Source organism: Aythya ferina (assembly GCF_964211825.1).
Source record: "Aythya ferina genome assembly, chromosome: 7".
NCBI lineage: Eukaryota > Metazoa > Chordata > Aves > Anseriformes > Anatidae > Aythya > Aythya ferina.
Window position 1 is genome coordinate 5,902,924 of NC_140302.1, and position 25,492 is coordinate 5,928,415.

Genomic DNA, 25,492 nt, shown 5'->3' on the forward strand with positions numbered 1-25,492 from the left:
AGCACCGTATCCTGCTGCGATGGGCCTCCTGGGGGCTGGTGCAGCAGCTAGCAGTAAGTCGGGTTTAGAAACACTGGGTTGAGGGCAACCCCTTGGTGTTTCCCTCCCGTTTTGGGATCAGTGATGCAGATACATGTTTGCCTTTTGCGGGACTCCCGAGGGCTGAGTGAGGCAGCTGGTTGTTGCAGCTGCTTTCGTGTAGTGCTGCTGCTGGGTTCAACTTGCAGCCCAGGTGGCTCACAGCACAAAGGGCTGGCACCAAAACCCAAGGCAGGTAACGGGTTCGGGGGGGGCAGCAGGCCCTGGCTCGTGGGGCCTGCATGGCCTGTGGGGGTTTCAAAAAGTTACTTATTAAAAGCAAACAGCCAAACAGACCAACAGCAAAAGACAACGCAAACCAGTGGTAAAGACGAGGGAAGAGAAACAGCACAGGAAGGTTCCAGCTTCACTCGGGAAGCTTTTCAGATGTGTCCCAGCACAGCGCTGCCCCCACAAACAGCCGCTCCACAGCTGCCCCTTCGCTGTGGCAGCCCCAGCGGTCATGTCTGCTGGAGCACGGGGCGCTGACCGGAGCAAGGGGAGCACGGCTGCGGGTCTCTCCAATACGTGGCAAGTTCTGACATTCTGCTGTTTTGCAGGAGACTTAGCCCAGCAGCAGTGGCACTTCTGAAACGCCAGAGCCCCACACGCTGCCCCTGTCAGGTTCTCCAGGTGTGGGATAAGGAGCAGGGACCGCAGCCCAGCCTCGGCTTCTCAGAGAGGTGAGCAGAGCGGGCGGGCTGGGCAGGCCCCTTCCGTGAAATAGCGTGGGGCTGGAGCCAGCTGCTGCCTCCTTGGTCTGTTCTGGTGCCCCCCTCCCCTGCTCAGTGCCCCTCGGGGACCCTGAGGGCCCCGCATTGCTACCACGTGGTGTTCCCTGGGAGTGGTGCGGGCTGTTGGCTGCGCAGTGCCGCTGGAATTGCTGTCAGGAAGCCCCAGGAGAGGGAAGAGCAAGTTCCACAGCCCCACGCAGCGTCGTGCCCTGAGGGAAGCCAGTCGTGTCCCCACTAGCTCCATCGCTGCCCTGCGTGACGTGCTGGTTTGCAGCCTCAGTGCTCCCCGCCCCAGGAGCAGGCTGGCAGAAATGAACATTAAAAGAGCAAAATAGCTGTTCAGAAATAACTTGGAAACACTGAGCAGAGCCCCTGGTGCCATACTTTTTAGCAGAGCTTTTCAGTTGCTCTGGTGGCAACTCCAGAACGTGGCTTTCTTTGTCACCCCTTACTCCCTGGTGGCTGATCCTTGTGCCACTGAACATGGACAAGCAAGGGAAAAATGCTGGCAGGACTGCAGGGGGTGCAGAACACAGCGCCTGATGCGTGAGCCGTGCGTGCTGTGCCGCACAGGACGCAGCCTGCGCCTCTGGGCAGAGAGCACAGAGCCAGGGCCGTTTGCAAAATCAATCAGGATTTGTTAGGAAAGCTGCGCGGGGCAGGGGGAGCAGCTGGCAACGCACGGAGCCTGGGAAAAGAGGAGTCAGGAACTTTCCTGCTGGTTTGTCACTTGTCCCAAAGTAAGAGTTTGTGAACAAAAAAGCGGTCTTGAAACTGCTTTCCCAAAACGTGGCAGCTGCTTTGCCCTGCCCCAAGGACTAGCTGCCCTCTTTCCTCCTGCTTCTTTCAGCCCTCTTCCCACCAGTCTGCCCAGACATTTGCAACCCAGCTGCAAACAGCTCCTTGCACCCGGACTTCAGGATCTAAAGACCGGGAAAAAAATGTGGGATTGAGTAACACTGACAAACCCCACACAGCACCTCCCCCTGCCCTGAGCCACCGCAGGGAGTCACTGACCGGGCCCAGCAGCTGCAGCAGGGGGGGGCTTATTCCAGCCACCAGCCTGTACCCGCAGGTCCTCTGACCCGGCTGTGGGCCTCTGCCAGCCGTTCTCCCTGAAGGTGGGAGAAGGGGGAGCTTTGCACGATGGTGAACCCTGACAGCCAGGATCTGAACCTTGTCTTGACCTCAGGACAGCAGCTCCCAGCTCCACGCATTCATTCCTGGCTCTGTCATGCCTAAATATAGAGCAGCCCTCGGCCGCGGTGAGTCACTGCCTCCTAATGACACTCTCAGACTGTTGGCAGCCTGCTGCTGCCGAACCCAACAGAGCTGAGGAGGGATGTGCGGGGCAGACACCCGCCCTGCAGCAGCCCCCTGCTTGGGAGTTTGCCAGAGCCTTTGCCTTCGTGTTCTGCCGGGGGTGAGGGAGGACAGAGGGGCTGTACTGGTTCTGGATGAATTGCCGGTGTTTCAGGAGGGAATGGGCAGCTTGTGGTTGAATTTTATGCATAATCCATGGCTGGTTCAAAGCCTGATGTGGGAGCCAGCCGAGTCGCTGAATATTGGAAGAAGAAATGCAGCTCGGTGCTGAGTGCCCAGGTCCCGCCGAGAGGCAGCTCAGAGCCCAGGGGCTGGAGGAGGCTCTCACAGGTCAGTGGCCTGGTCTGGGCCTCGCTGCAGGCCCTGACAGCCACCCACCCTTTCCTTTCTCTTCGTCTTGTCCTGCCCTGCAGCTACTCGCAGGCCCTCTCCCCCCTTCCTGTCGCTCTCCGGCCTCGTGTGCTGTAGTTATCGCAGTTCTTACCTGGTGGGTAACACAGAGCACCAGCACTGGGCAGGGGTGCGGGGCTGACCCACAGCCCCCGCCTGGTTCCATGGGAGAGGAGGCAAAGGCGGCCCAGGGCCCCTGACCCCAGGCAGGTGCCTCAGGACGGGCAGCGCAGCCGTTCCACAGGCTTCTGAGCTTGCTGTGCTTTTTTGCAGGTTCCCGATGACCACAAATTGCGTAGGGGCTCCGCTGTCTGGAAGGAGTGAGGCACAGGAGTGTGTGGACTGCTACAGAAGTCTTGGTCACAGAAGAAGTCAGCCCGCACATCGCAGCCCACCGGTAAGTGCTCTGTCTCCTAGCACACTGTGTCACGGGACAGCCTGAGCTGCCTTCCCCACAACTCTTCAGTTACCTGCCTGTTTGACCTCTGGGCTCAGGAAACACAAGCATTTATCCTCCCTGCAAAAAAGGGTCTTCTAGCAGCCGACCTTTGCCCTGCTAGTTCTGAGCACAGAGCCAGGAGCGCGTGCCACTCCATCCCCGTGACACCCCGCAGCAGCTACTGCCCGAAGTGGAGAGCACGGAGCAGGCCGGCGCCTTGCCTTCAGTTTCTGTGTTCAGCGCGCCTCCAGCCCAGCCTACCTGCCGTCCTCTTGTGCAGTGCAGCAGCGCTGTGTGCTTCCAGCTGAGACACAAAGTTTGGGCCCGACAGTGCGTTTTACAGTAATCTGTGACGGGAGCATCTTCCGCACCTGCCCGCTTAATTATGAAGCGAAACAAGTGAGCTGTTTCCAGGACACAGGTATGGTGATTAACAGTCTGTGTGATCAGATTTACAACAGCCATATATGACGAGAGTGTCATGGGGAGGATTTTTCACTGCTAATGGCAGTGGCTTTTATTTCAAGCCCATTTTTTTACATTAAAATTTTTATTACAAAAACTGTAACAGTAAGGCAATTTGTCAATTGTCAGTCACTGTGAGCCAAACAGTTTTTGATCACCTTTAATACAAAACTAGATTCACACAGGAGCCACGCTCTTGATCCAAAAGCCCTTTGAGAAATGAGGGGATAAGGCAGAGAGGAACACCACCACCTGTGTCATCACCTACACGTTCGGTATGAGGTGTACAGACACTATTGCAGTGGAGGAAGATGACACATGGATTGTCTGCAGGTTAAAAAAATAAGCTTGTCCTTTCTCCTCTGATAATATGCAACATTTCAGTCTGATGTGCCTCAGCAGAACTGAAGTTGAGTTCTGGGGGATTTTCCTTTTAAAACAAGTGAAATTTTCCACTGCCAAAAGACAAACTGTTTTTCTTCCCTGAAGAACTGCAAGTCATCGAGTAGTTCACAGATTTAAGAAGTCATGTTCTAAAACTTTTTTACTCCCCAGGTGATGCCTCTTAGGAGACCATTCTTAAAACACACGTCAACGCTGGAGATACCTGATGGTAGGTGAGGGAGGGAACTGTTAGCAAACTGCCCTAGACATTCCACAAGTTCTTTTGGGCTTGTTGTTCATCTTTTGGTATTGCTTGAACAGAGAGGGGAAAAAAAAACTTTGCTTGCTATAATGAAATTAGGGTTCCTCATCACTTCAACCCTGCCTTCTTCCATCCAACATGTAAGAGCCCCACATTTTCTTCCGATATGGCAGTACCTGAAGTAGTCACTGGCAGCTTTTATTTGGTAATTCTCTTTTACCTCACATCAATTCTAGAATTGTTAGCCGTTAATTATCTTTGTGTGTCAAGCAATGTGGTTCACTTGAAAGAAAAGCATCTGTCTGTAATAGCAAAGCCAGATGCTGTTTTCCAAACATGCTCGCGGTGCTAATACCCAGATTTCTTTTTGTGCTCGTTAGCTAGCCAGGGCTGGCTCATCCAGAAGCACTTATAGATGCCTCAGAGCCAGCGAGAGGAACTGAATGCCCCCAACTAAGGCTCCTGACTTCATGCTGTCTCTTTTACATGCAGGGAAGTGGCAGGACTCACTGCAGCCATGGCGATCGTTTTTGGAGCTTAAGAAAGCCAACAAGATGGGAAAGAGAAAACCATGGACAAGAACAGAGACGACTGTACTGACACCACGTAAAAAAGAGAACACTTGAGTAAGTATGTTCTGTGTTGGTTTTTTTTTGTTTGTTTGTTTGAATTCTCACACCTTTGCGATCAAAATATGCTCTGATTTCTTTGAGTAATCTGTATCAGATACTGCTCTAATGGCACCAGCAATTCTGACTGCCTGAGCAGCACAAAGGGTGGTGGAACTGTTTCTAATGGGGCTTTTCAGTAACTGCTGGCTGGGCTTTGTTTCACATCTTTGACAAACACAAGCAAAAGGCAAGAAGGTGTAGGGCTAAGGATAAACAGTTATGTAGGTCCCATTGCTAACAGGCTCAGTAGCAATTTAACAACACATTTTCCAGCAAAGGTTTTAAAGTGTCTTCTGCCAGTATGCAGTTTCTCAAACTATCGTACCGTAACTGCATTCTCACTACTCCAGAGGTATTTTCTAACATATTAGCAGTTGGTTTCTTCTACCTTTTGGCTCAATTTTCAGGATTTTATTGAGGCAGAAAACCCAATTAACTAAAATGGGAATTTTTTTCTTGGTAAAGACTTCAGGCTTGACCCCCTAATTCAGTAAAACCATCATCGTCCAGAAAATTAGACTGCTTAGGTAGCATCTGGTGCAGCTCACTTTGATTCTTGTCCTCATGCTAGTGGAATATTGAGACATTTTGCTAGAACTGCTGTTGAAGAGAAATGGCTTAGGGAAGCGAACCTCCTGCAGCCTCTCCCCACCCTGCTTAGGTGTGTCTGTGCTGGGGTCAGCAGGGCTGGCAGTTATTCCTCCTGCAGGAACAGAAGTTCAACAGCTACAGCAGCCACAGTCTCATCTCCCTCAGAGGTTTCAACGTCATCTCAGCGTAAGGAAGCCTCACTGCAAACTCAGGACCTGATGGCAAGTGAGCACCTCCAGCATGGGTGCTGCTGACCTGGGGACTGTGTGGGTGGTGTGTGTCACAGCAGCCCCAGCCTGGCTCAGGGAAGGGAAGCAGTGAAGCGAGCAGCACCAGGGCTTCTGCAGAGGCCCCTTCCCAGCCATAGCTGAGGAGGGGGAGGCAGCACCGGGGGCATCACTGCAGTGCAGGCAGCCCCTGCCAGCTGAGCAACACCAGCTATTGAGAGAGGGAACCTCCTCTGGCATCTAAAGGTAGGGCACTGCTGCCAGCTGTGCTCAGCATCCATGGCAGTGAAAATATTCAGAAAAAAAAAAAAGCATCTAAAAAAGATTTAGGATTATAAATAGGCCAACTATTTCTCACAAAAACTCAAGAACTGGGAGGACAAGGGTGGAGAGTGTTCTGTGATAACTGCGTGTTACCTCATCACCTGAAGCCTCATAACCGATTTGAAATTCCAGTGTCCTAAGGCACAATTACTTTGATTGATTAATGAAGATGGAAACATTCCCATCCCCACTGCCCAAGGAACAGATGTAAGCGGTTACTACTAGGAATAAAAGCAGCATTTGTTTCTTTTTATGTGGACAAACAACAAAGGAAAGAAATAGAGAGGAGATGGGCCATAATCTCAGTTGTCAGGCTGTGCTGATGCAGGCATGTTTGACATTACACTGCTAAAGCATCTCATCTAAGCATACGCAACTGCTGGCTCACATTTTCAAGGTTAAGAGCCAAATTCACCATAGAGTCCAAGAAAGAAGACGGTTAAAAAATCTGGGCTTTTGTGGGAAGTGGAAAAACAGGCTAAAATAGACTATGAGACACCTGTTCCCCAGAGAAACACAAACCATGCCCACAGTTTTCAGCAGTAGTGGTCATGTACTCTAGAAAAGCAAGGAGTCAGATGTCTGGAAATTGAGGAATACGAACTGGTTTAATTCAGCCTTCCTTAGAAAGGAGCCCTCCCCTTGACTCTTCCAGGCGGCGTTCATCCTGCCATCAGCAGACTGACAGTTGCGAGGACTCTAAAGCAAATACCCACCGGCTTTCTGCGCTGATCCAGAGGGGTGCGGTGAAGGAACACCACACGTAACACACTGTCAGTTGTGGCCCTGATCTGTATTTTGTCCTTATTTTCCTTTCTGTAATACTCATGGGCCTTAAAAATCAACATAATCCGTTTGTAAAACTTTAAGGGGGTATTTTAGAAGGAACTAAAAGTATGTTTGTTTTGTCCACAGATGAAACACTGGTGTAGTTGGAGACTGAACCTGTAGTGGAGTGTTAGTCAATTGTAAACTGTAGGAGATGTGTGCATTTTACACAGACTGAATATAGAAGAGAAGAAAGATGAGTCTGCATCATTCCAACTCTGATAAAGTGCACGGCCTTCTGAATTCCTGTCCTCGCTCGTGGAGCCACTTATTGGATACTGCAAAGACATAAAGGTACGTGATCACTGTATCTGTTTGGCTCGTCCTTCTAGTTAAGCTACATTTGTGCTATTATTGGTAAATAACTGGATTTTCCTAATTTTCTTAAGTATTTTAACACACACAAATAATTAATATATTAATATTACATTAAATATTATAATATATAAATCCAAGATAAAAAACTTGCAGTAGATGTAAAACTATGAGAGATTACTCAAGTAGATACAGAAGTACATTGTATTTTTTACAGATGTATAAATATGAAGATGGAATGTATATATACTATTTTATGTGTGAATATATATATATATAAAATAACAGTGTTGAGAGAGATAATGACATAGATATCAAGTAGATTTCCTTACAGGAGTCTAATGGCTCTCTCTGCTCTTCATTCTGTCACCAAGCCCAAAGGAAAAGCAAGCCAGAGCAACCCCCAACCAAGCCCCAGAGCTCCAGATTGCGAGAAGCAAGAACAACGTAAGGAACACTCACCCCATTTGTTTCCAACTAGTACTGGGCAGGCTGCATGCCGCGTGCTGTAATCTCCTTCTCCACTTGGAAAGAGATTGTACCAGAATACAGCTGTTCCCTGGAAATTGCAGTGGAAACCCTCAGCGTTTTGCTCTACTTGATACCAACTTAACACTAAAGTAAAGGTATGTTCAGATTTCAAATACTCCTTTTAAACTGAAGGTTGTTTTCCACATTCAAACACTTGCTTTCCTACCGATTGAGTCTCTGTTGACTCACTCTGTGTGTATGTCCTTGTCTGTTAATTATTTTTTTTAGACCCTAACCCGACTTCATTCAACTGCAAGCAGTTTTAGAAAAGCGAGGCAGTATATAACTATAAATGAGCAGCAGCCTTGTTAGCAAAGACCAACTTTATTTGTGAGCTTTCTGAAGGAAAAGCTATAGTGGGAACACAGCATTTCAGGGAGAATTCCCTGTGAATGCCCCAAGACCAATCTACTTACACACCAGCATATTTTTAAAAATTGTTTTGAAGTATTGTTTTCCTTAAGCACTTTTCAAAGTCTATGCATCAGCAGCAGTTAAGCCCAAAACATTAACTATGAGTTAGCACGCAATAGATCAGCGGGCCCTGGAATCACCAGTACTGCTCCAGTAGCTGCACTTGTAAGTACCCCATGACTAGTGCTCTAATCTTTTGTATAAAGGCAGTTTAAAGCTTCCTTTTAAACATTTGAGTTTACATCCACTGTATTATTGCACAGGTGAGAGAGGAATGGTTACACCGGATAATAATGGATAATGAACCCTTCTTACCTTTTTAGGCCAAACACTAGCTCCTACTTCAGGAAAGACAGTAGCTCCCCCTGCTGACACATCACTCATCTGGAAAGGTGGGAACAGGCACAGGTAAGCTGCAAGCCACTGCATTCCCCAAATGTCCCGTTTTAGTAAAATAAAATTAGATTATTGAACAACTTAATTTCTGCCTCCCACATAGTGATCAAAGGCTGCCTGATTAACAGCATTAAACAGGGCTACCCCCACACTTGGTTCAAGGTGCAATAACCACCAGCCTTAGCCAAATGTTACATGCTCAAATGTTCTGACAAGGAGCACGCTATAAATACTGATGCAGATATGAAAATAAATAGCCCAATATTTTAAGCTGCTACTGCCCCTTTGAGTGAAAAACCCCTCCTTAAGCACACGTGTAAAAACCATTACTTATGGGTAAGAAGATACCCGTATGTGTTACCACTAAGGTACTGGCTGCCTTCTTTTGCAAGTCACTTGAGTTAAAAAAAAAAAAAAAAAAAAAAAGTAATGAAATCATTCCACTGTACAGAATACACCGCAATAGATATTTTTGGCAATAGCACATGACAGAAATATATCACTTACATAAAACAACCAAGTAGCAATTCTGTTGCCTGTTCCCAATTCCTTAAAAGCATCCGGCTCATCTTTCTGTGAATAAAAGCAAGCAGGTCTAATAAGCACTTCATTTTGATTATTGAGAGGAACCAATGACAGACAGCTGCAGAGCCAGCAGCAGACAAACTCATGCAGAAAAATTAATTAAATCCCTATATTTGCAGCAATGGGGGGGGGGGGGGGGGGAGGGGAAAAGAAGATGAGTGTACCTATTAATTTAGATAAACAAGGCATTTTAAAATTCTACAGCACAGGGAAGTCAAGTCCTAAGCCAAAGTTGGTAATAGGTAAGAACTGTACTGCCAGAGTATATAAATCTTCTCAGCCACAAAGTTAATTTTTTAATTACAGCAACTGCTGCCTCTTGTCCTTGGCAGAGAGGAACAGCAGTGAGGGCAGCTCCTGGATCCCAGGTCCAGCAGCAGCAGCAGCTCCACGCACCCTCAGGGCGGCTGCCAGCCCTGGGGCTTGCTCTGCCTTTGCCCCGGCCCTTTCCCAGGAGCTGCCCCTGCTAGCAGCTGTGGCAAGCAGGCTGCTGCGCACACCCTGGCTCTCAGTTTTCAGAGTGCCCTTAAAAACCTAACGAGTGATTTGTTAAGCGGTGCGCTCGCCTAGCCACAGAGTGTCTGTGACAGCCATTCCTGCAGCTTTGCACAGGAGTAAGGTATGTGCGCACCTAAACGCACGGGAACGGGCACTGTGGCTGTGAGGCTGCCCGCCCAGCGCCGTGCTCAGGGGGCATCACTTGAATAAAACACCAGAACCCCCACAGGAGGGTTACGAGACCAGCTTTTGTCACACCTCTGTTTCTTACTTCCAGAGCCTGCCTCCTGTGACCACTACTTGCATGTGCTGACATTTCAGCAATGGGGCATTATTTCAGAAACTGACCCATGCACTGCCAAACAGCAACTGCTAATCACTCGCGGTGCCTTTGAGCATGTGCTTACAGAGCAGAGATTCTGATTAATAGTTGGTGGCTTGGATTCACAGCGCAAGGTTAATCTCAAAGTGTTAAATCACGAATAAGTATGCCCAATAAATAACCAACTGAATTCAGTGCCATTATTTCCAGCAGTTTGAAATTTAAGCTGGAAGAAAAATAGGTTGGGAATTTAATTCAAATAAAATAAGGATTGTACAATGAGAAGAACTGAGTAGAACCCTCCCTTGCAGGTCTGCATGGTAAGCTGCGATGCAAGTTTTTTTTTTTACCCTGCCTCCAAAACCTTCCTCATAGGAAGGGGCATCGAGCTCCTGCCCCTGCAGCCACATTTGCCTTACTCAGCAACGCCAGCCCTGCAGCCACGGGCACGGCAGCTTCAGTGCATCGCTGTGTGTTAGCTGCAGGCACCATCTTGTGCGCGTCAGGAGCACGGGATATACACCACGCACTTACACAGTTTGACTGTATAGCCTGCAGTGGTTTGAAACAACAGGGCTTTCCACTGCCAGCTAACAGTTCTAAATGTTACTCCAGTTTTAGAATCCAACTAATGCCCTTTGCTCTGGTAAGAAGCATCAGTCATCTCCTTAAGAACAGCTCTTTTTAAATTTCATTCTGTAAAAAACCTTGTTGCTCCGTAACACCTGTAACATTTCTCAGTTCAGCTGGTGGTTTAGAGGGCTTCTCCACTAACATGGATTAGAGAAGTTGAAGAGCTATAAAATTTAATATACGTTAAAGATTAAATATTGTGCCACAGCCAAGAGGCCCAGGCTTCGCCAGGTGACTATCTCTCCTCCATCTCTTTACTTGCCCGTGCAAAGTCAAAGTGGGGTTCATACTGTCCTCCCACTCCATAATTTGCCACCTGAAAAAGAGAAACACAGTGCTTGTGAAGAAGAAAGAGGCGGAGACTTTAAACAGGACTTACCCTTCCGAAATCAAAATGAGGCTCATACTGGCCTCCTACTCCGTAGTTGGCTACCTATAGTGAAAGGAAGCACAAAATCCGGTAAAGCTGCATTTTATCCAGAAGGGCAAGCCCTCAAGAAAGGGCTACAGCCTTTTGATGGATGAAGCTTCAAAGTCAAGCCATAGGAAAGCACAAGTTTCTGTCAGCAAAAATGCACCAGATGCAGCAATGTCCTCCTGTGTTTATTCAGAAATAAGCTCAGGTTCCTTGAGACGCTGCATCAGTGCAGAGCCAGGACATGACTGCACTTTGGGGTCTCTCCAGCCCCCAAAAGCTCCAGCTGCACCCTCCCTTCCCCAGGCCAGCCTTCCTGAACGCTCCCCTGACCATCCCAGTTGATGACTCACGACAGGCTCCTGTTTCTGGGTGCCTGCTCCTGTGACCTTCAGGTCACAGAACTTGCTTGTCCCCTGATGGGAGAGCTTTCGGAACTCCTGAAGCCCTGGGCAGCAGCATGCTCCAAGGAGCCCCACGATGTCTGGCTGCAGAGCATCCAAGCCTGGTACTGGACATTGTTTAAGCCAGGTAAGGATTCCAGCACCCTGTACAGCCGCTGTTACTGTGACTGGCTCCGGCCCCCTCCCCGTCCCTCTCCATCCTGCAGCGCATTGGTCACCGCTGCCATCCCTTGTTCTCTCAGGTGTGTGCACCCCCCTGGCTGTAAGGTGCAAACTGTTCTGAGCATTGCTGCTTGTAGCAGCTCACTCTGTTTCACACCTGGACATCCTTCCCCCACCTCCCAAAGCAGAACAGTATATATATATATATATATAACAGTATATATATATATATGTAATCTGTAGAAACTTCCCCAGCTAAATGCTTTTTAAAATAGCTCATGGCACTTTTACAGCATTCAAATCTGAATCACTTTTTGATCACTTTTTGTCTATAAAGAAGACCCACTGTCCTTTTTGCTGTTTTTTTTTTTTTTTTTTTTTTTTTTTTTGTCATCTTTGCATTCATAGCATCAATTTTCAGCCAGAGGCTTGGGCATTTTATCAGCAGCAGGCTTGAGGGAGCAGTACACCAGTTTTCCTGGAACCACAACCCTGCTTTCTAGGCACTACCACTGCCTCAAAATCAGTGAAGCAGCATACTAGCTGGTCATTTAAGAGCCTTGAGCAGATAAATAAAAGCACTTTTAAAATCAAGGTTACTTGGGTTACATTACAGAGAACAGACACTGTTGGCCCTCTAGGCCCAAGGATGGCAAATCTAAACAACCATCCTCTTCCCATTTCCTTAAGCATCAGTCAAACTGAACTTTTCACTGTCATCACAGAAAAAGAGTTTGACCCTACAGCAACAAAACTGCTTTATGAGTATAAACAAAAACTAATTTGTTCATTTCAATGCGTATCAGGGGCTTTGGTTACTGTTATTTCCCTGCAGCAACAGCAAGCCATTCCATACTACAGCAGGTGCCACTGTGCAAAGACAACTGTTTCTACCTCCCTGTAAAAAGAACAGTCGTTCCTCCCCTGGCACTTGGATCCAGCCAGCCATCAAATTAGCTGCCGGTGGACTAAATGAGCTTTTGTGCCTCCCTCAGCAGCGAGTGCGCACCATTCTGCATGCGCAGCCAGCCAAAGTGAAATGCTAGCTGACATGCACCGCCATACCCGTAACAGTTATTACCTGTAGTTCCTCTGCTGTGGAGACATCAAGGCCTGTTAGGTCCTGTATCCTTGTGTTAATGCGAGAGACCACAGGGCTTTCGTATCCAGACAGCCACGCACTAAGTGAAATAACCAATAAGTTAATAAAATGCAGTAGTCATAGCCAGTATAAAGGCAACATGTGGGATTACTTCAAATTGGAGATTTTTTGGGGTGTAGCTTACTAAAATTTAGTAGGCTAGTCAGAAATATTTCTAGGGCATTACAAAGATCTGAAGGTGATAAATGTGCTTTCTAGAGAGAACACGTACAACACTGGTTTAAGGCAGCTCTAAAACTACGGGCCTTACTTCCCATACAAGACTATCAAATAATCAAAGCAAGGGCTCCAAGCAGTGAATTTCAGCTCTAGGTGTTTTTCTAAAGCAGGACACTACGGATTTGCTCTTACCCACTCCAACCAGCTAGTTCAGAGCATACATTCGATGCAGCAGTAGGGAAAAAAATAGGTAAGTTATTTTAGCGCTCACAGAGTCTGTGGGCCTGTTCCTTCCATGTGTCAGCATCCACCTACAGGTGCGTGCTCTGTGTTCTGCCCTTTATGTCACATTATTTACCTGTGCGATGGTACTGTACAAAATCATTATGAAAACAATTAAGTAATGCCTAAAACTCTTCACCATTTTTCCCTCTTGAAAAATTTTTACCAAAACAGCCCATCACGAATTCAGTGTTTACCATACGTTTCAGGTACGCAGTGATTTTTAAAGGAGATTTTGTTGTTGTTAATATGAAAGTGAAAGGTCAGCCTGTCAGTTCCAAAGACACTTTCAAAACATCTGCCTCTGGTTTGTAAATTAGGACTCTTTGGCTAGAAGAGCTGCATTTAAAATATTTGGCGAACCTGCCAGCAGTTAAAGGTGTGAAGAGATAGAGGAGCAGGGCTCCACAAGAAACACTGCCTTAACCCAGACCCAGCGTAGCATTTTCTACTCTAAAGCAGTTGCTCAGTCTTGAGGCTGCATGGCTGGGAAGCAGCCACGGCACCCAAAAGCAGCCACGTACCACAAGCAGGGGTGTGTGGCAGACAAGCACACACACACATAGTACACAGGTATAACCGCAGCTCCGCGCATCCCCCCAGCCCCTTACCAGCTGTGAACACATCCAGTTGCTTACATAGAAACACACACATATTTGATCTGTTAACAAGATAAACACTTTGTTCTTAAAAAAAAAAAAAAAAAAAAAACACACAAAAAAACCCACCACCTATTTCATCTACATCTGCCCATTTTTTTAATAAAAAAAAAGCTCTCATCTTTTTGCGTGTTTTTCTTATTTTACTCAACCAGTTCTAGCCAATGCATCTTCGTGTTAGCTGGTCTTTTCTGTCTCTCATCATGCTACACCTCTTCTCTGTGCAGCTTGGGAGGCCTCTACTAGTGGCTACTATGGATTATAAAGTTAACGATTTGGACCCATTTGTCCTCTTTTTGCAGGAAGATGGAGCCAGCTAGGTCTGCCTTTTCTCTAGCGTCTGATTCAGCCTTTTGGTCTCATCAGTGGTTCCTGCTGCTTTTACAAGGCTGTTGGACAGAAATACCTGTGCTCAGAGCCTACCTGGCAAGTACATACTAGCAGTTATACACAAATGAACTTTCATGTCTGTAAGAAATTAAAGGCTTGTTTGTTTTAAACATTTGTATTTATAAAAAAAACAGCCACCAAACCACTTTGCTTGGGAGGAACAGTAGCATGACACGTGACACAAGACACTGACACAGGTTACAGAATCTCTACGAGCATGGAATTGTTTTTTGAATTTAAAAAAAAAAAACAAAAAACTCTCTATATAGAAGACTTGCACAGGCACAAAGAGTCATCCATTTGTGAACACTGTTAGCATGAGAAGGTGTTACAATGCAGCTGCCCTTGGTTTCAGGAGCAAGCACAGAGACCACTCATGGAAAGCACGTCCCGACCAGAAAGCAGCTACACAGCCCCACGGAGCAGGCAGCCTCCACAAGCAACGCAAAGCTCCCACTCCATAAAGCAGAGAAGCCCCAGCGCAGCCGTCAGGCAAGCCTGCCAAGCCTTCAGAGGTTATGCTTTAGCTCCCTCTGCCTAGTCTACCATACAGGCTTTAAGAAAAAACAATAAAAGCAAGCATTCTGACTCCATCAGTTACTTAGAGTTGCAGTGAATGCTCTGAGTCCCTCCGCAGGGTGAATACTGCATCCTTTCATGAAATAAAAGCACTGTACATGTTTTAGAAATAAAGTAAGTTAATTGCCCGTGGGTACAAAGAACGTCTATGAGAGGTGGAGGAAATGGGGAACTGGAAGCAGTGCGAGTGCCAGCCTCTCTGCTGGAGGCAGCCGGACTGGAGGGGAGGCCAGCAGGTCCCTACAGCTCCACCTGCAGCCTCCCAGCACACGCTAAGCCTGTAAGCTCCAGGTCCTGCTGCCAACAGGGCGCGCAGAGCCTGCACTGAGCATCCAGTCACCAGGCCTCTGCCTGCTGCCTCTCCAGGTCCCACAGACTTTGGTGGCCCCCAACACCTGTGGCGAGCCACCCTATGCTGTCCCCTCTTTTGGGGCCAGGCTCAACCTTAGACCTGTGCTACCATCAGCCTGCCTCGAGGCCTCTCCAGCAGGTATGCCATCACCGTGAAGAAGCTTTTTTCCTGCTCCTGTCTGTCAGACAAAATAAAGACTGCCTCAGTAGTGGCACATGCTGCAGAATTTATAAAACCCTAAACTGTGCTCAGCAGAGTTTTTTTCCCTTTTAATATATGCTTAGTCCACACTCAAGTGCACACAAACTCTACTCTTCAATATAAACGTGGTAGATCTGGTTCCTTTGCTGACAAGATAACCGGCAACAGAAAGCATTCCAGCACTTTTCACCAGCTGACGCCCATAAGCCCACTGTGGGCAGAAGCCTTATTAACAAAAAGGGAAGTGCTTATTTCTTGCAAAGTCACAAGCACAGGAGTTCAACCTGTGACTTTGCTAACTGGAGGCTTTGATATTTCCTCAGTAAGCACCACATCAAACCAAAAGCTCGCCTCCTTCTCCAGCTGCACAAGTCAGACCTGTACCAGCCATTACGAAGGCTGCATCCTCAGCCACGGCACCAAAATGTCAATGCTGCTTTTGCAGTCACACAAAATACTCATTTCTGTTTAAGAAATTTCTAAAACGTACTTAGTGAGTGAAAAAATGTTAGTAGAGGGATAACAAAATGAATAAAAGCACAGACTAGTATTTCTGAATTGGGAATTCTAACATATGCTACAGGCTTTGACTGGCTGCTGGGAGGAAAGGGAAACAAAGCTTCTTTAAAAGCAGTGTCAGAGTGGCCAAATTTATTCTGGTACTGCACACAGCACGGCTCGACGGTGCTCCTCGTCCTGCTGGCAAGGTGCCCCCTTTTATACAGCCTGCCACGTACTGCACAGCGAACAGTAGTCCTCTCAGGGAGGAATGTTGTAATTTAGAAGTGCATTTGCTAGGAAAGAATGTTTGACGGGGGAAAGCAGTCAGCTATTAAAAAAAATAAAGAAAGCATTTTTTGGTTTTCAGGAGCAGTGATTCATCAGGAATCCAAACCAGCTCAAACAGCCCTGAACAGGGGAACATTTCTAGCAGTGGCTCCCCACGAGAAGTTCAGTGATCCAGCATTAACAGCAGAAGCCTTCTAAAATCAGCCTGGTTTTGTGTTTGTTTTTGAGGGGGATGGCAATTTTTCTCCCCCTATAGTTTGAGGTGTCGAGTTTTCTCATCATAATCAATCAGCACACAGGAATGCAAAGGTGAGGGAAAGAGGCATGAGAAGGGAAGTCCCTCACACCCCTCCCACCTCTAAAGTCCACTGCTAGCCTCAAAAACTTGTCTTCACACTGCAGCACACTATGCCCCATTTACTTGTACTTCTCTTTGCAATTCTAACTCAGTTTCCAATGAGAAAAGGATTTTAAGCACTTATCTTGGCAAATTCAGTTGACTTCTGAGTACCACCAAAGTGGTACATTGGAAGGAACCCCCCGAGCAACACCTTTCTGAGCAGCAAACCTTACAGGTTCCAGGTGCCTGCTCACCTGGTTAGCACCAGGTTTATTCCACGTGTGCAGCACAGCACAGAGACAGCAGCACAGTCCCTAGGCAAGGTACAGCCTAGTTCCAGATTAAAGCCTTCGGAAGAATACTTATTTTGGTATGTCACAAAGCCAATGAGGAAGTGATGCCAAATGGGACCTAGCTGCACACCCATAAGGGAATCAGCTTTTAGGGATGAGTATTGTCTAGCTGTGGTTTTTCCCCTCCAACTATGGCATTTGCAATAGTCCCAAAGCATAACACTAATGAAAAATCAAAACTCTAAATGAGAAGTCTTTTCATTAAGGATTTTTAATTTAAATAGGGGCCTCTGTATATATCTCAATCAATTTAAATTAGTAATCTACTCACCTTCCCTAATTCCTATTATTAGCATGTCAAGTTTGACAGAAACCACGAGGGTACGTTCAAATGGATTAGCAACTTTGTTCAGCGAAAGCCCCCCTGTGGTCTGGGGCACAGAGGACAAATCCTGGGACTTGAAAACTTTATTTAAATAAATTGTCACAGATAACCAGAATAGGACATGAACAGACTTCAAAATAATTAAACAAAAACATTACATGCAACACGTGTCAAACAGGAAGATGTATGTTCCATTCTGGAGAGGACCCATGGAAGTCATTTGTAAGGAGCAAATACGTAAGAGCTCACTTTGGGCAGTTCCCAAAGGACTCCCACGACCTTCAGGAGCTCTGAAGAGTTAAAATGCACATTGCTGAAGGTGCAATGCACTTTTCAGTGTACAAAAAAAAAAAAGTTTTAACTTGCCACTACTTGTAACAAGCATGATTTTAAGGAGCACCTTTCAGCTACAATGTTTTTCTAGTTTCTATGAAAGTTACAATCATTTTTGAATCAACTTCTTGTGCTGTATTTTGAAGCACTTCTTAAAGAACTTAATAAATAAAAATCCTTAAACTACTGGCCATTCTAACTTCAGGTTTGTGTTCAAAGAATTTGAAGAAACACTGGTTTTCCATGAAAGCACCTACTTTCAATCATTTAACGTCAAACAAAGAAATCCTTTAAGGTTACCGACTAGCTTTGCCTCGCGCTACTCCTGTGAGTCACAGCAGCTCCCCAGTGCCTACGTTTATGCAGCAATCATCACCACAGATCACTGGTACAGGTGAGTGACACGTGCAGCCTTCCACCACTACTGTTAGAAGAACCCTGCGCTTTGCCAACATTTTAGTACATTAGTCGCACCAGACAAGCCATGCTAAGCAAACGTGCTAGCTTCCACTTCCGCTACCACTAACATCTAGAAATACTTTCTATTTCAGATGACCACATGCTTTGTTATAAGACAGCTTGGTTCACTCCAGGCCATTCTCTTCTAAAGAGAGACTAACAAAAACGTTGCGCAGAATCCTTATTTGCCCCACACGGAGAGATGAAGCACAACAGCGACAGAACAGACTTCCTTGGACTGAGTATACCTTCGGAAGACGTTCCCCTTACCTCTTAGAGACTCTGTAATGTGCTGTGGTCAGTTTCCCAGTCTCGGGGTCATGAACAGTAGCACGGCTCAGCTACAAAAAGAGAAAGGACAAGGGCTTACCCACCTAGTAGGCTGCTTTTTTGCCAAGCCACAGGTGTTTGAAAGGGTTCCGATTGGTCTGGATGGTATGCAATGCTCTTAAATTAGCAATATTTGAACGGCAACAGAAGCTGTAGCTGCCATGTCCAAATCAAAACAAATTGGTTGGAAAAATTTGGTTAGATTGTCCTTTCACTTTTTTCCTCCTTTTTTATTTTTTACTTTTTTCCTTCAGAGACTTCCTGCAAATAATTTATGATGCTGAGTTTCACAGACAGTTCCTCTTCATGCAGAAGTTTAAATCCATTGAGACTTTTGGTGTGACGCAGAAGGAAGGCACAGCCAATCTTTAATCACCACTAATGAAACAGGAAGGGTTGTCAGGAGGTGGGGATGACAGTTTCTTTTTTATAACCAGCCAGGTTTTCTCCTGAAGCACATTTTGGAACACATTTGTTAAATTCAACACTTGACATACTTTATCAACAAATTGGAAGGAATGGGGAGCCCAGTGAAAAACAGGCTTGCTTTCTACCAAATCAGCAGCAGGTAGAAGAGCCCAGGTAGGACTCAGGAATTGTACTGGACAGTGATATTCTGTGTGATTAATGAACATCCGTTGAGTGTGCCGCTGCAGCTGTCATGCACGTGGCAATGACTTCAAGCATCTCTTATATCTGTAAAGGCACTTGAAGTGGGCTGCTAGATTTTGCAGAGGAAAGGACAATTTTGGGCTGTTGAGACCTGCAATGGGAAAGGGAGTATAAAGAAAATGCAGAGTCCACACTGAAGGTTCTGTAGCATCGTATATTTTGGACAATGAATTACTGACCTATTTCTTGTGTATTTTATCATTTGAGAACACACACTGAGGTGGTGACCCAAAAATAATAATCATCATCATCAAATATACCCCCAGAACTTCTAGATGAAGGAAAAGACTGAGAAACTCAGCAGTAACAGCCTGTTACAGGATCTGCATGTAATAAAGCGGTGGACTACAAAGCCAAAGTTGTCTTTTTAGACCACCTCTTTCTTCCCCATAATGAGCAGAATCTACGTACTCATTACAGGCCCAAAACATCTGGCATAGAGCTCTCTTACCTTTTGCTAATTCTGTAATGTGCCGTCTCCAAGGCTCCTGTTATGGGGTTTGAAATGGTGGCTCGCCTCAGCTGTGAAGCGAACCATCAGAATAGTTGCATTACAAAGCACATACTGCATCACAGCAATCCGACCATTCAGAAGCCTAGGGGGAAATGTCACACTAGGCCCCACGCAAGCCACCCGGTCACCACTTGCGGTGGTTTGTCTTTTATGGAGTGGGGGTAGGAAGTCACAAAGCCATGACAGGGCAGGACGGGGAGTCTCCGCTTTTACTAAAAGAGAGTTTGAGTTGTTTTTTTGTTTGTTTTTTTAAAGTGTGTGTGTGTATTATATATGTATGTGTGTATACATACATATATTTCAGAGCATTAGAGAAGATCAACTTTTCCAGGAAATAATGTTTCCACTTCTGGAGCAAGAAGAGCAGCTGTCTGAATAAAATAAACTAGAAACTTTCATTTTCTTCATACTGCAACAGCTGCTGGAAACAATTCAGCATTATGACACTCATACAATCGGTCCTTTGTTCACACTCTGTCCGGTGCATGTAAGATGAGTTTTACAGTTAACTTGATTGCAGCATTGCTTGGAGTCTTGTATAAATGAAAGACAAATAAAACCCTACCTTCTGAATCTTTCTGTACCAGTCTCAGCACTGAGGTGAACTTCTTTAACACTGACTGCTAACAAAAACAACTTGCTACGTGTATTTTACATTTAGGTTGTGTTCCTACATTACAGAGAGTGAGATTCTTGGCTCAAGGCTTTACCCTGCCCTTTAATGCACTCCATTTACTGGACACCATCCCTTCTGTTAACACTGATCAAGAACCTTAGGTGCACTATTTTATTTTGCTCTTGTAATGTCAGGCACTCTCCATACTTTGGGAGAAGTTCCACATTTCAGTGGGCTCTAGGCTCAACACGGCGTACCAAGTAATATTTTTCTGTTGTTAAAAAAAGTAAAGCAGGGCCTTTCCTTCCCTACTGACAGGAACAGGTATTAAGGACTCTTAACATGCAGCCTCTCCTCTCATCATGTGCAGACACATATAGGAATCAAGTCACAAACTGTGATTCCAGAGAGACTCCCAAGGTGAATAATAAGTCTTCCTCCTGCCAGCTTATGCCAGAGCAGCAGAAGGCTGGGCACAGATTATGCAGCCGTGGCTTTCGAGAGGCGGCAGTAGAACATCCCTGGCACCAGGAAGGCAGATGACAATCTTTCTGCCTCAAAAACACAATCCCCCTGCTGCACTGGTTACTGAGCCCTACAAGGCCTCGGCCGTAGGAAATATGTGGAACACTAACAGCAGAAAAATGCTTTCACATAACTGAACTGTGAATCTGCAAGTCTTTGCCACAAGTTGAACATCTGATAGGAAGACAAGCATCTTGGCAAGTCCTGATGTTTAAAGTCACCATGTGTTCAGAGCTCCTTACAGGCTTTATTTTCAGTGCTAAGCCTTACTTCTACGCCATAAAGATGATTCAGTCACATTCCACAGACGCAATTGTCAGAGCTTTTGCAGCAATAAAGGGGCTTAATCAGCAACAGACAAACTGCAGCAAGGCTGCCTGCAGGAGGAGATGTTTTACAGGTTACTCATACTTCCTTATGGTTCTGAATGCTACCTCAGAAATACAATGCATCAGCCTTTAGAAAGCTTTAAAATCTGCTTCTAGCTTCCTAGTACTCAGTGTGGTGACCAAGGGCAGCCCCATCTATGATGTGCCTATGTGTAACTTACAGCTGCTTTACTTGGCAGCAGACCGAGGTAACAGTTTGTCCTGTATTTGATGTATTTATTCCCCCAATCTTCATTTGCTCAGCTCTCTCTGAACAGAAGACATTTAGGCTACAGAAAGGAGGAAAAATCTGTTTAGACAAGTTTAAATCTTATTTTAGAAGTAACTGGTAATTGGTAGAAAAACAAATCAAATTCACTAACTGCCTCCTAAATGTACATCTTGTGATGCACAGTCACGCCAGCTGGATACAGATGGCCACTCAGTTTCTTGTCCATGTTGGACACTCCTGTTTACTTTGACAGCTGATTTGGCCTGGCTTGTTTGGCCTTCAAAAACAAGAACCTTGGGATCTGGATTCAGAAATAGGATTTGATCAGCTGGAATTGTGAGTCAAAAGCAGAGCACAGCTGGCTAAGCATTGCCTTGTTAAAGCTCTTTCACTTGCAGGTAATCTCAGTCAATTTTACGCTGAATGGGCTATTCGTTATTGTCTACACAGTAATATGGCATTCCAGGACCAGAGGAGTGCCTCCCTTTCCCTAGAAGACTCTCTTCTCCATGTTACAGCCCTGGCAACTACAGACTTTAAAAATAAAAGGAAGCCTATCAGATGCCAGGTACACTTCAAGGCAACCTAGCTGCAGGATGTTTGCTTTCTGTTAGACAACACTCTCCTCCTCATCTGAAACAGCATGCACCAAAATTGTGCTCACCAGAAGAGCCTGACAAGTCTGCACTGCTGTCACCTGGCTCTCCTAGCTACAGAGTTTCCAGCTTCCCCAAGGTCTCCTATAAAGAGTATATTACCAAGAGCTACAAGGTGAGAAAAGCGATGTGTGAGCACACTGCACACACATCTGCATTCAAGAGGAGATGGTCACACTCGCACAGAAAACTACAAGCAGAACTCGAGATTCCAAAAGGCAAAGAAGTGTAAGGCATTTACCCTCGGCTTTGCTAGCTCTTTCACAGTTTCAATCTCTTCATCGGAAATGATATCAAGGAAGCGAACAATTCGAGGTTTGTCCCACTCGTCTTCCTGTTTGACGGGGCCCAGAATGTACCTAGGATTCCTGTTTCCATCATAGTAGCGGCAGAAGAGTCTTTTCTGTCTCCGAGGGGTCTGAAAGCAAGATGAAACGAGATAATCAGGAAACTTCCATAATATTGCTAACAAACATTAGATGAGAACAAGAGATTGGAGCAGTTCACATTCCCTACCTTAGTATTATGCTACAAAAGTAAGAGATGCTTTAAGCTTGAGAAATCAGTGCTTCAGGTAAATTAATATTACTCTGTAATACTGCAGCAGGCAGTACTTTACACATTTAGTCCTATTAAAAATGATTTTGTCACTGAAAAAAACACTTTCATTCGATACCATATATCAATCTAGACTTCCAATATCCACATTCAGTTAATTACAATTGTTTAGTGAATTTCAGTTAGCCTACAGTAATATTTTTTCTCTACTGGCCAGAAGGAAACAGGGAAGAAATCCAACACATGCTAATCCTCAGCTCTACGTACTCAGCCAACTGCTACAACAGCTTCCTTGCTTCCACGCCACATACAAACTCTGGACATTGTTTTGTTACGGTTGGTGTCATACATGTGAAAACAGTCTACTCCACTTTACCATTTTGAGACCCTCCCCACGGCACAGCATTTCGTACTTCCTTCTCTCAGGCAGGTAATCCTTTTTCTTAACCTCAGTTTCCTTCTCTGTCTGGTCTTCTGCATCTGTACTGGACTTATTGGCTTCTTTTTCTTTGGCCATAATATATTCAAAATATTTCATGTTCCCATTTGCTCTTTGATGCTCAGGATCTGTTGAAAAGGAAGCAGACCTTTGTCACTGGCAGGCCTACAACTTGCAAAGAAGCGTACAGAAGAGGCTATTAACAAACCCAAACACAAGAGGTGAACACCGCTGCTATTCAAAAAGAAATCACAAACACCTAATCTGGTTTGAGAGCCCTCACAAGAAGAGTTAAAACTCTCAGACAGGCTGGAAGCAATGCTAGCCTGCAGTATGCACACATCCTTACTCATCACCAGAAAATCACCCAATGCACTGTCAGAGCAAAGCTCAGCTCATTCACAGCTAAGAAACTGCTCACTGTGAGGCTGGGATCCTCTGAGGCACAGGGGTCCGAGCACTAAGAGACCGGGGCTGGCCACTGCAGCCTATCTGATGAGGGAGGGAGAGACAAGGAAACAGCAACAGCCAGGCAGAGCCCAGACAGCACGACTGGCTTTAAACTCAACAAATTCCCTGATGGGAATTAAGAGTTCTGGTGACAAAGCTTCTGACAACCACTAATCTTACAAAAATTACTCCACTTCCCTAATAAACAGTTCTCACTAGCCTTTGCTGTAAAGATTAAGTTTAGCTCTATATCTCCCAACCCATCCTTTACATAGGAAATCAGTGGAGTATTTACAGAAGCATGAATACTTTAGATATTTCATAAAATGCACTGAATCTTAGCCCACTGCACTGCATTCTGTATTTCTTATTTTTCCAAGTTTTTCAGCTCAAGTATGCTTGATTTGAATTTAAATAATTTGGAGAGATTTTGGTATTGGAAGGTGCATTGGTAGTGGAAGAGAGCAATCCTTAACCGTGACTCTTCCTGACATGATCATTTAGAATGTTATTGCCCATTTCAACTCAGAGCAAAATAAAACGTATGGTAATGTAACTCTCAGTTGACTGAAAACTACATTAAGATGTTAATGCTCAATAATAATCTATTCCAAAAGCACGTGTACAAGCCAGGAAGACCAAGAGTCCTCAGTACAAATCTAACAGATGCTCAGTCACAGAGCTAGACCCTGCTGAGCTTCAGGCCTCTTTTACATACCCAGTTCGAGAAGGCGTTTGGTGAGCATCATTGCTTTGCCCAGATCCCCCTGCTGATACACAGCGTAACTCAGGTAGTCCAGAATGTAGACCTTATCTGCAGAAGACACTTCTCCCTCATCCAGCTGCTTCAGAGCTTGTTCCATCCAGAGCTCGGTGTGGTAATAGTCAGCCTCTGTGTACGCAATCTTTCCCAGCTCAAAGCAGTCTTCAGCTGTTAAAAAGGATTTGTGCTTTACACCTGTATTTGAAACAAAACAAAACTAATGATTTTCACTGAATTCAGGATCACTCCCCAGAGTTACATTCAGTTATTTCCTATTCTTCACGGCACAGTTTATTGCTGTTCCTGTTGTGGTCTTCAGCATCTCCCTTTGGTGACAGCTATTTGTTGAAGACTCAATTTAAGCATTTAAAACCTGTAAACCCTTGACAGAACACGTAATTGGCTACACGCAGTTTTCCATTGCCAGGAAGCCAGCGACTAGCTAAATGTCTTTACAATTTGTGGAAAATAAAATAAATCCTCTTTCCTCAAAACACAAACCACTTTAAGCCAGAGCAATAGTAAGCTAAATAAGAAGTTCCCGACGTCTGTTTTCAATGGCATTGTATTATTGCTTTCAGAACATTCCTGAAGCACATGTTGTTAGCAACAACTCAGGGGAGGAAGAAAAAGAAAACATCCATAAACTCCCAGCTACTCAAGGTTTTTGAAGTCAATGTTAGAACCATTTTAAGGGACCTGAAAGATTAAAGCACTAGCAAGCAAATTATAGATTCCTATTTTTGCCACTGTAGATGAAGGCCCATTGAAAAACCAAATTTCATCTTGTAAAAAGGAAACAAAAATACATGAGATAAAGTAAAAAAAGGAAACTAAGACAAGGAGGGACTAAGAAGGAATTTTTATTCTTGCCCAGGACCTGCCCAGAAGGAGCTAAAATTAAATTTCTGATTACATTTTAATCATCCTGAATTTCTAACAGCAGCTCTCACTGCTGTGTTCCAACAGGGGAATTCTTCTGTTGAAGAAATGCCTTAAGAGATGAAATAGCTGAAGAGACAGTCCAACAAAAGGAATATCCTGCAGACCTTTGTTTCTGCTCACTAATTAAACAACTTGCGGTCCATCCTGGGATGGTCAGTGATTCCAGGTTTGAGCCTAAAGCCACCTGCAAGCTCTAAGATAATGCAAAGCTTAGGGAATTAGGTACAGTGCTGGTGTGTGCTCTCAGGGAGGCACAAAGAGATCCTCTGGAAAGAGTAGCAGGTTGCACAGTCATACCCTGGTACATTTAGGAGCGACATAACATCCACACCTGAAAAGGCAGCTTAGAATGGTGCTAAGAAAATATGCCCTAATAATTAAGATAAAGAAACAGCATAGCCTGTAACACACAACAGAGAATTAGTAAGCAATACAACAGTAGTTAAGATTCTGATCAAAACTTGGCCACCTAGCAACTGAAAATTCCCTGGGAAAGGAGACAAGGAGCACAAACAAGTGACTGTGTGGGATGTTTCTCTCTGTAATTTTAAAGGTGAAGAGACCAACCTATTTTCTTCTGTATTCTAGAGTTTTTGGGTTCTGCGATTATGCTTTGTTATATGCAGTTTGGACAGCTCGTTGCCTCACAA

At 45.3% G+C, this 25,492-nt stretch overlaps 1 protein-coding gene and 1 long non-coding RNA gene across 8 annotated transcripts in view; one reads left to right on the forward strand and one right to left on the reverse strand.

The window, feature by feature from the left end:
- Positions 1-6,477: 6,477 nt before the first annotated feature.
- P4HA1 (prolyl 4-hydroxylase subunit alpha 1) overlaps positions 6,478-25,492 on the reverse strand; it is a 33,320-nt gene continuing 14,305 nt past the window's right edge. The window contains exons 6-15 of one of the 7 annotated variants that reach the window (XM_084525111.1): positions 23,853-24,092; positions 22,622-22,812; positions 21,929-22,105; positions 18,045-18,115; positions 12,473-12,572; positions 10,790-10,843; positions 8,880-8,945; positions 8,292-8,360; positions 7,494-7,590; positions 6,478-6,994 (exon numbers count right to left, since the gene is read on the reverse strand). In XM_084525111.1, coding sequence (XP_084381237.1) covers positions 6,924-6,994; positions 7,494-7,590; positions 8,292-8,360; positions 8,880-8,945; positions 10,790-10,843; positions 12,473-12,572; positions 18,045-18,115; positions 21,929-22,105; positions 22,622-22,812; positions 23,853-24,092 — 1,136 coding nt within the window. In that variant the 3' untranslated portion in view covers positions 6,478-6,923. Of the gene's footprint in view, positions 6,995-7,493; positions 7,591-8,291; positions 8,361-8,879; positions 8,978-10,672; positions 10,727-10,789; positions 10,844-12,448; positions 12,573-18,044; positions 18,116-19,227; positions 19,299-21,928; positions 22,106-22,621; positions 22,813-23,852; positions 24,093-25,492 lie in introns of all 7 variants that reach the window. The other 6 variants (XM_084525112.1, XM_084525113.1, XM_084525114.1 and 3 more) reach the window with 6 other exon arrangements.
- Positions 8,298-17,395, forward strand: LOC311439450. Its single transcript, XR_014694723.1, has 2 exons — positions 8,298-8,384; positions 13,956-17,395. It is a non-coding gene; the product is annotated as an uncharacterized lncRNA (long non-coding RNA).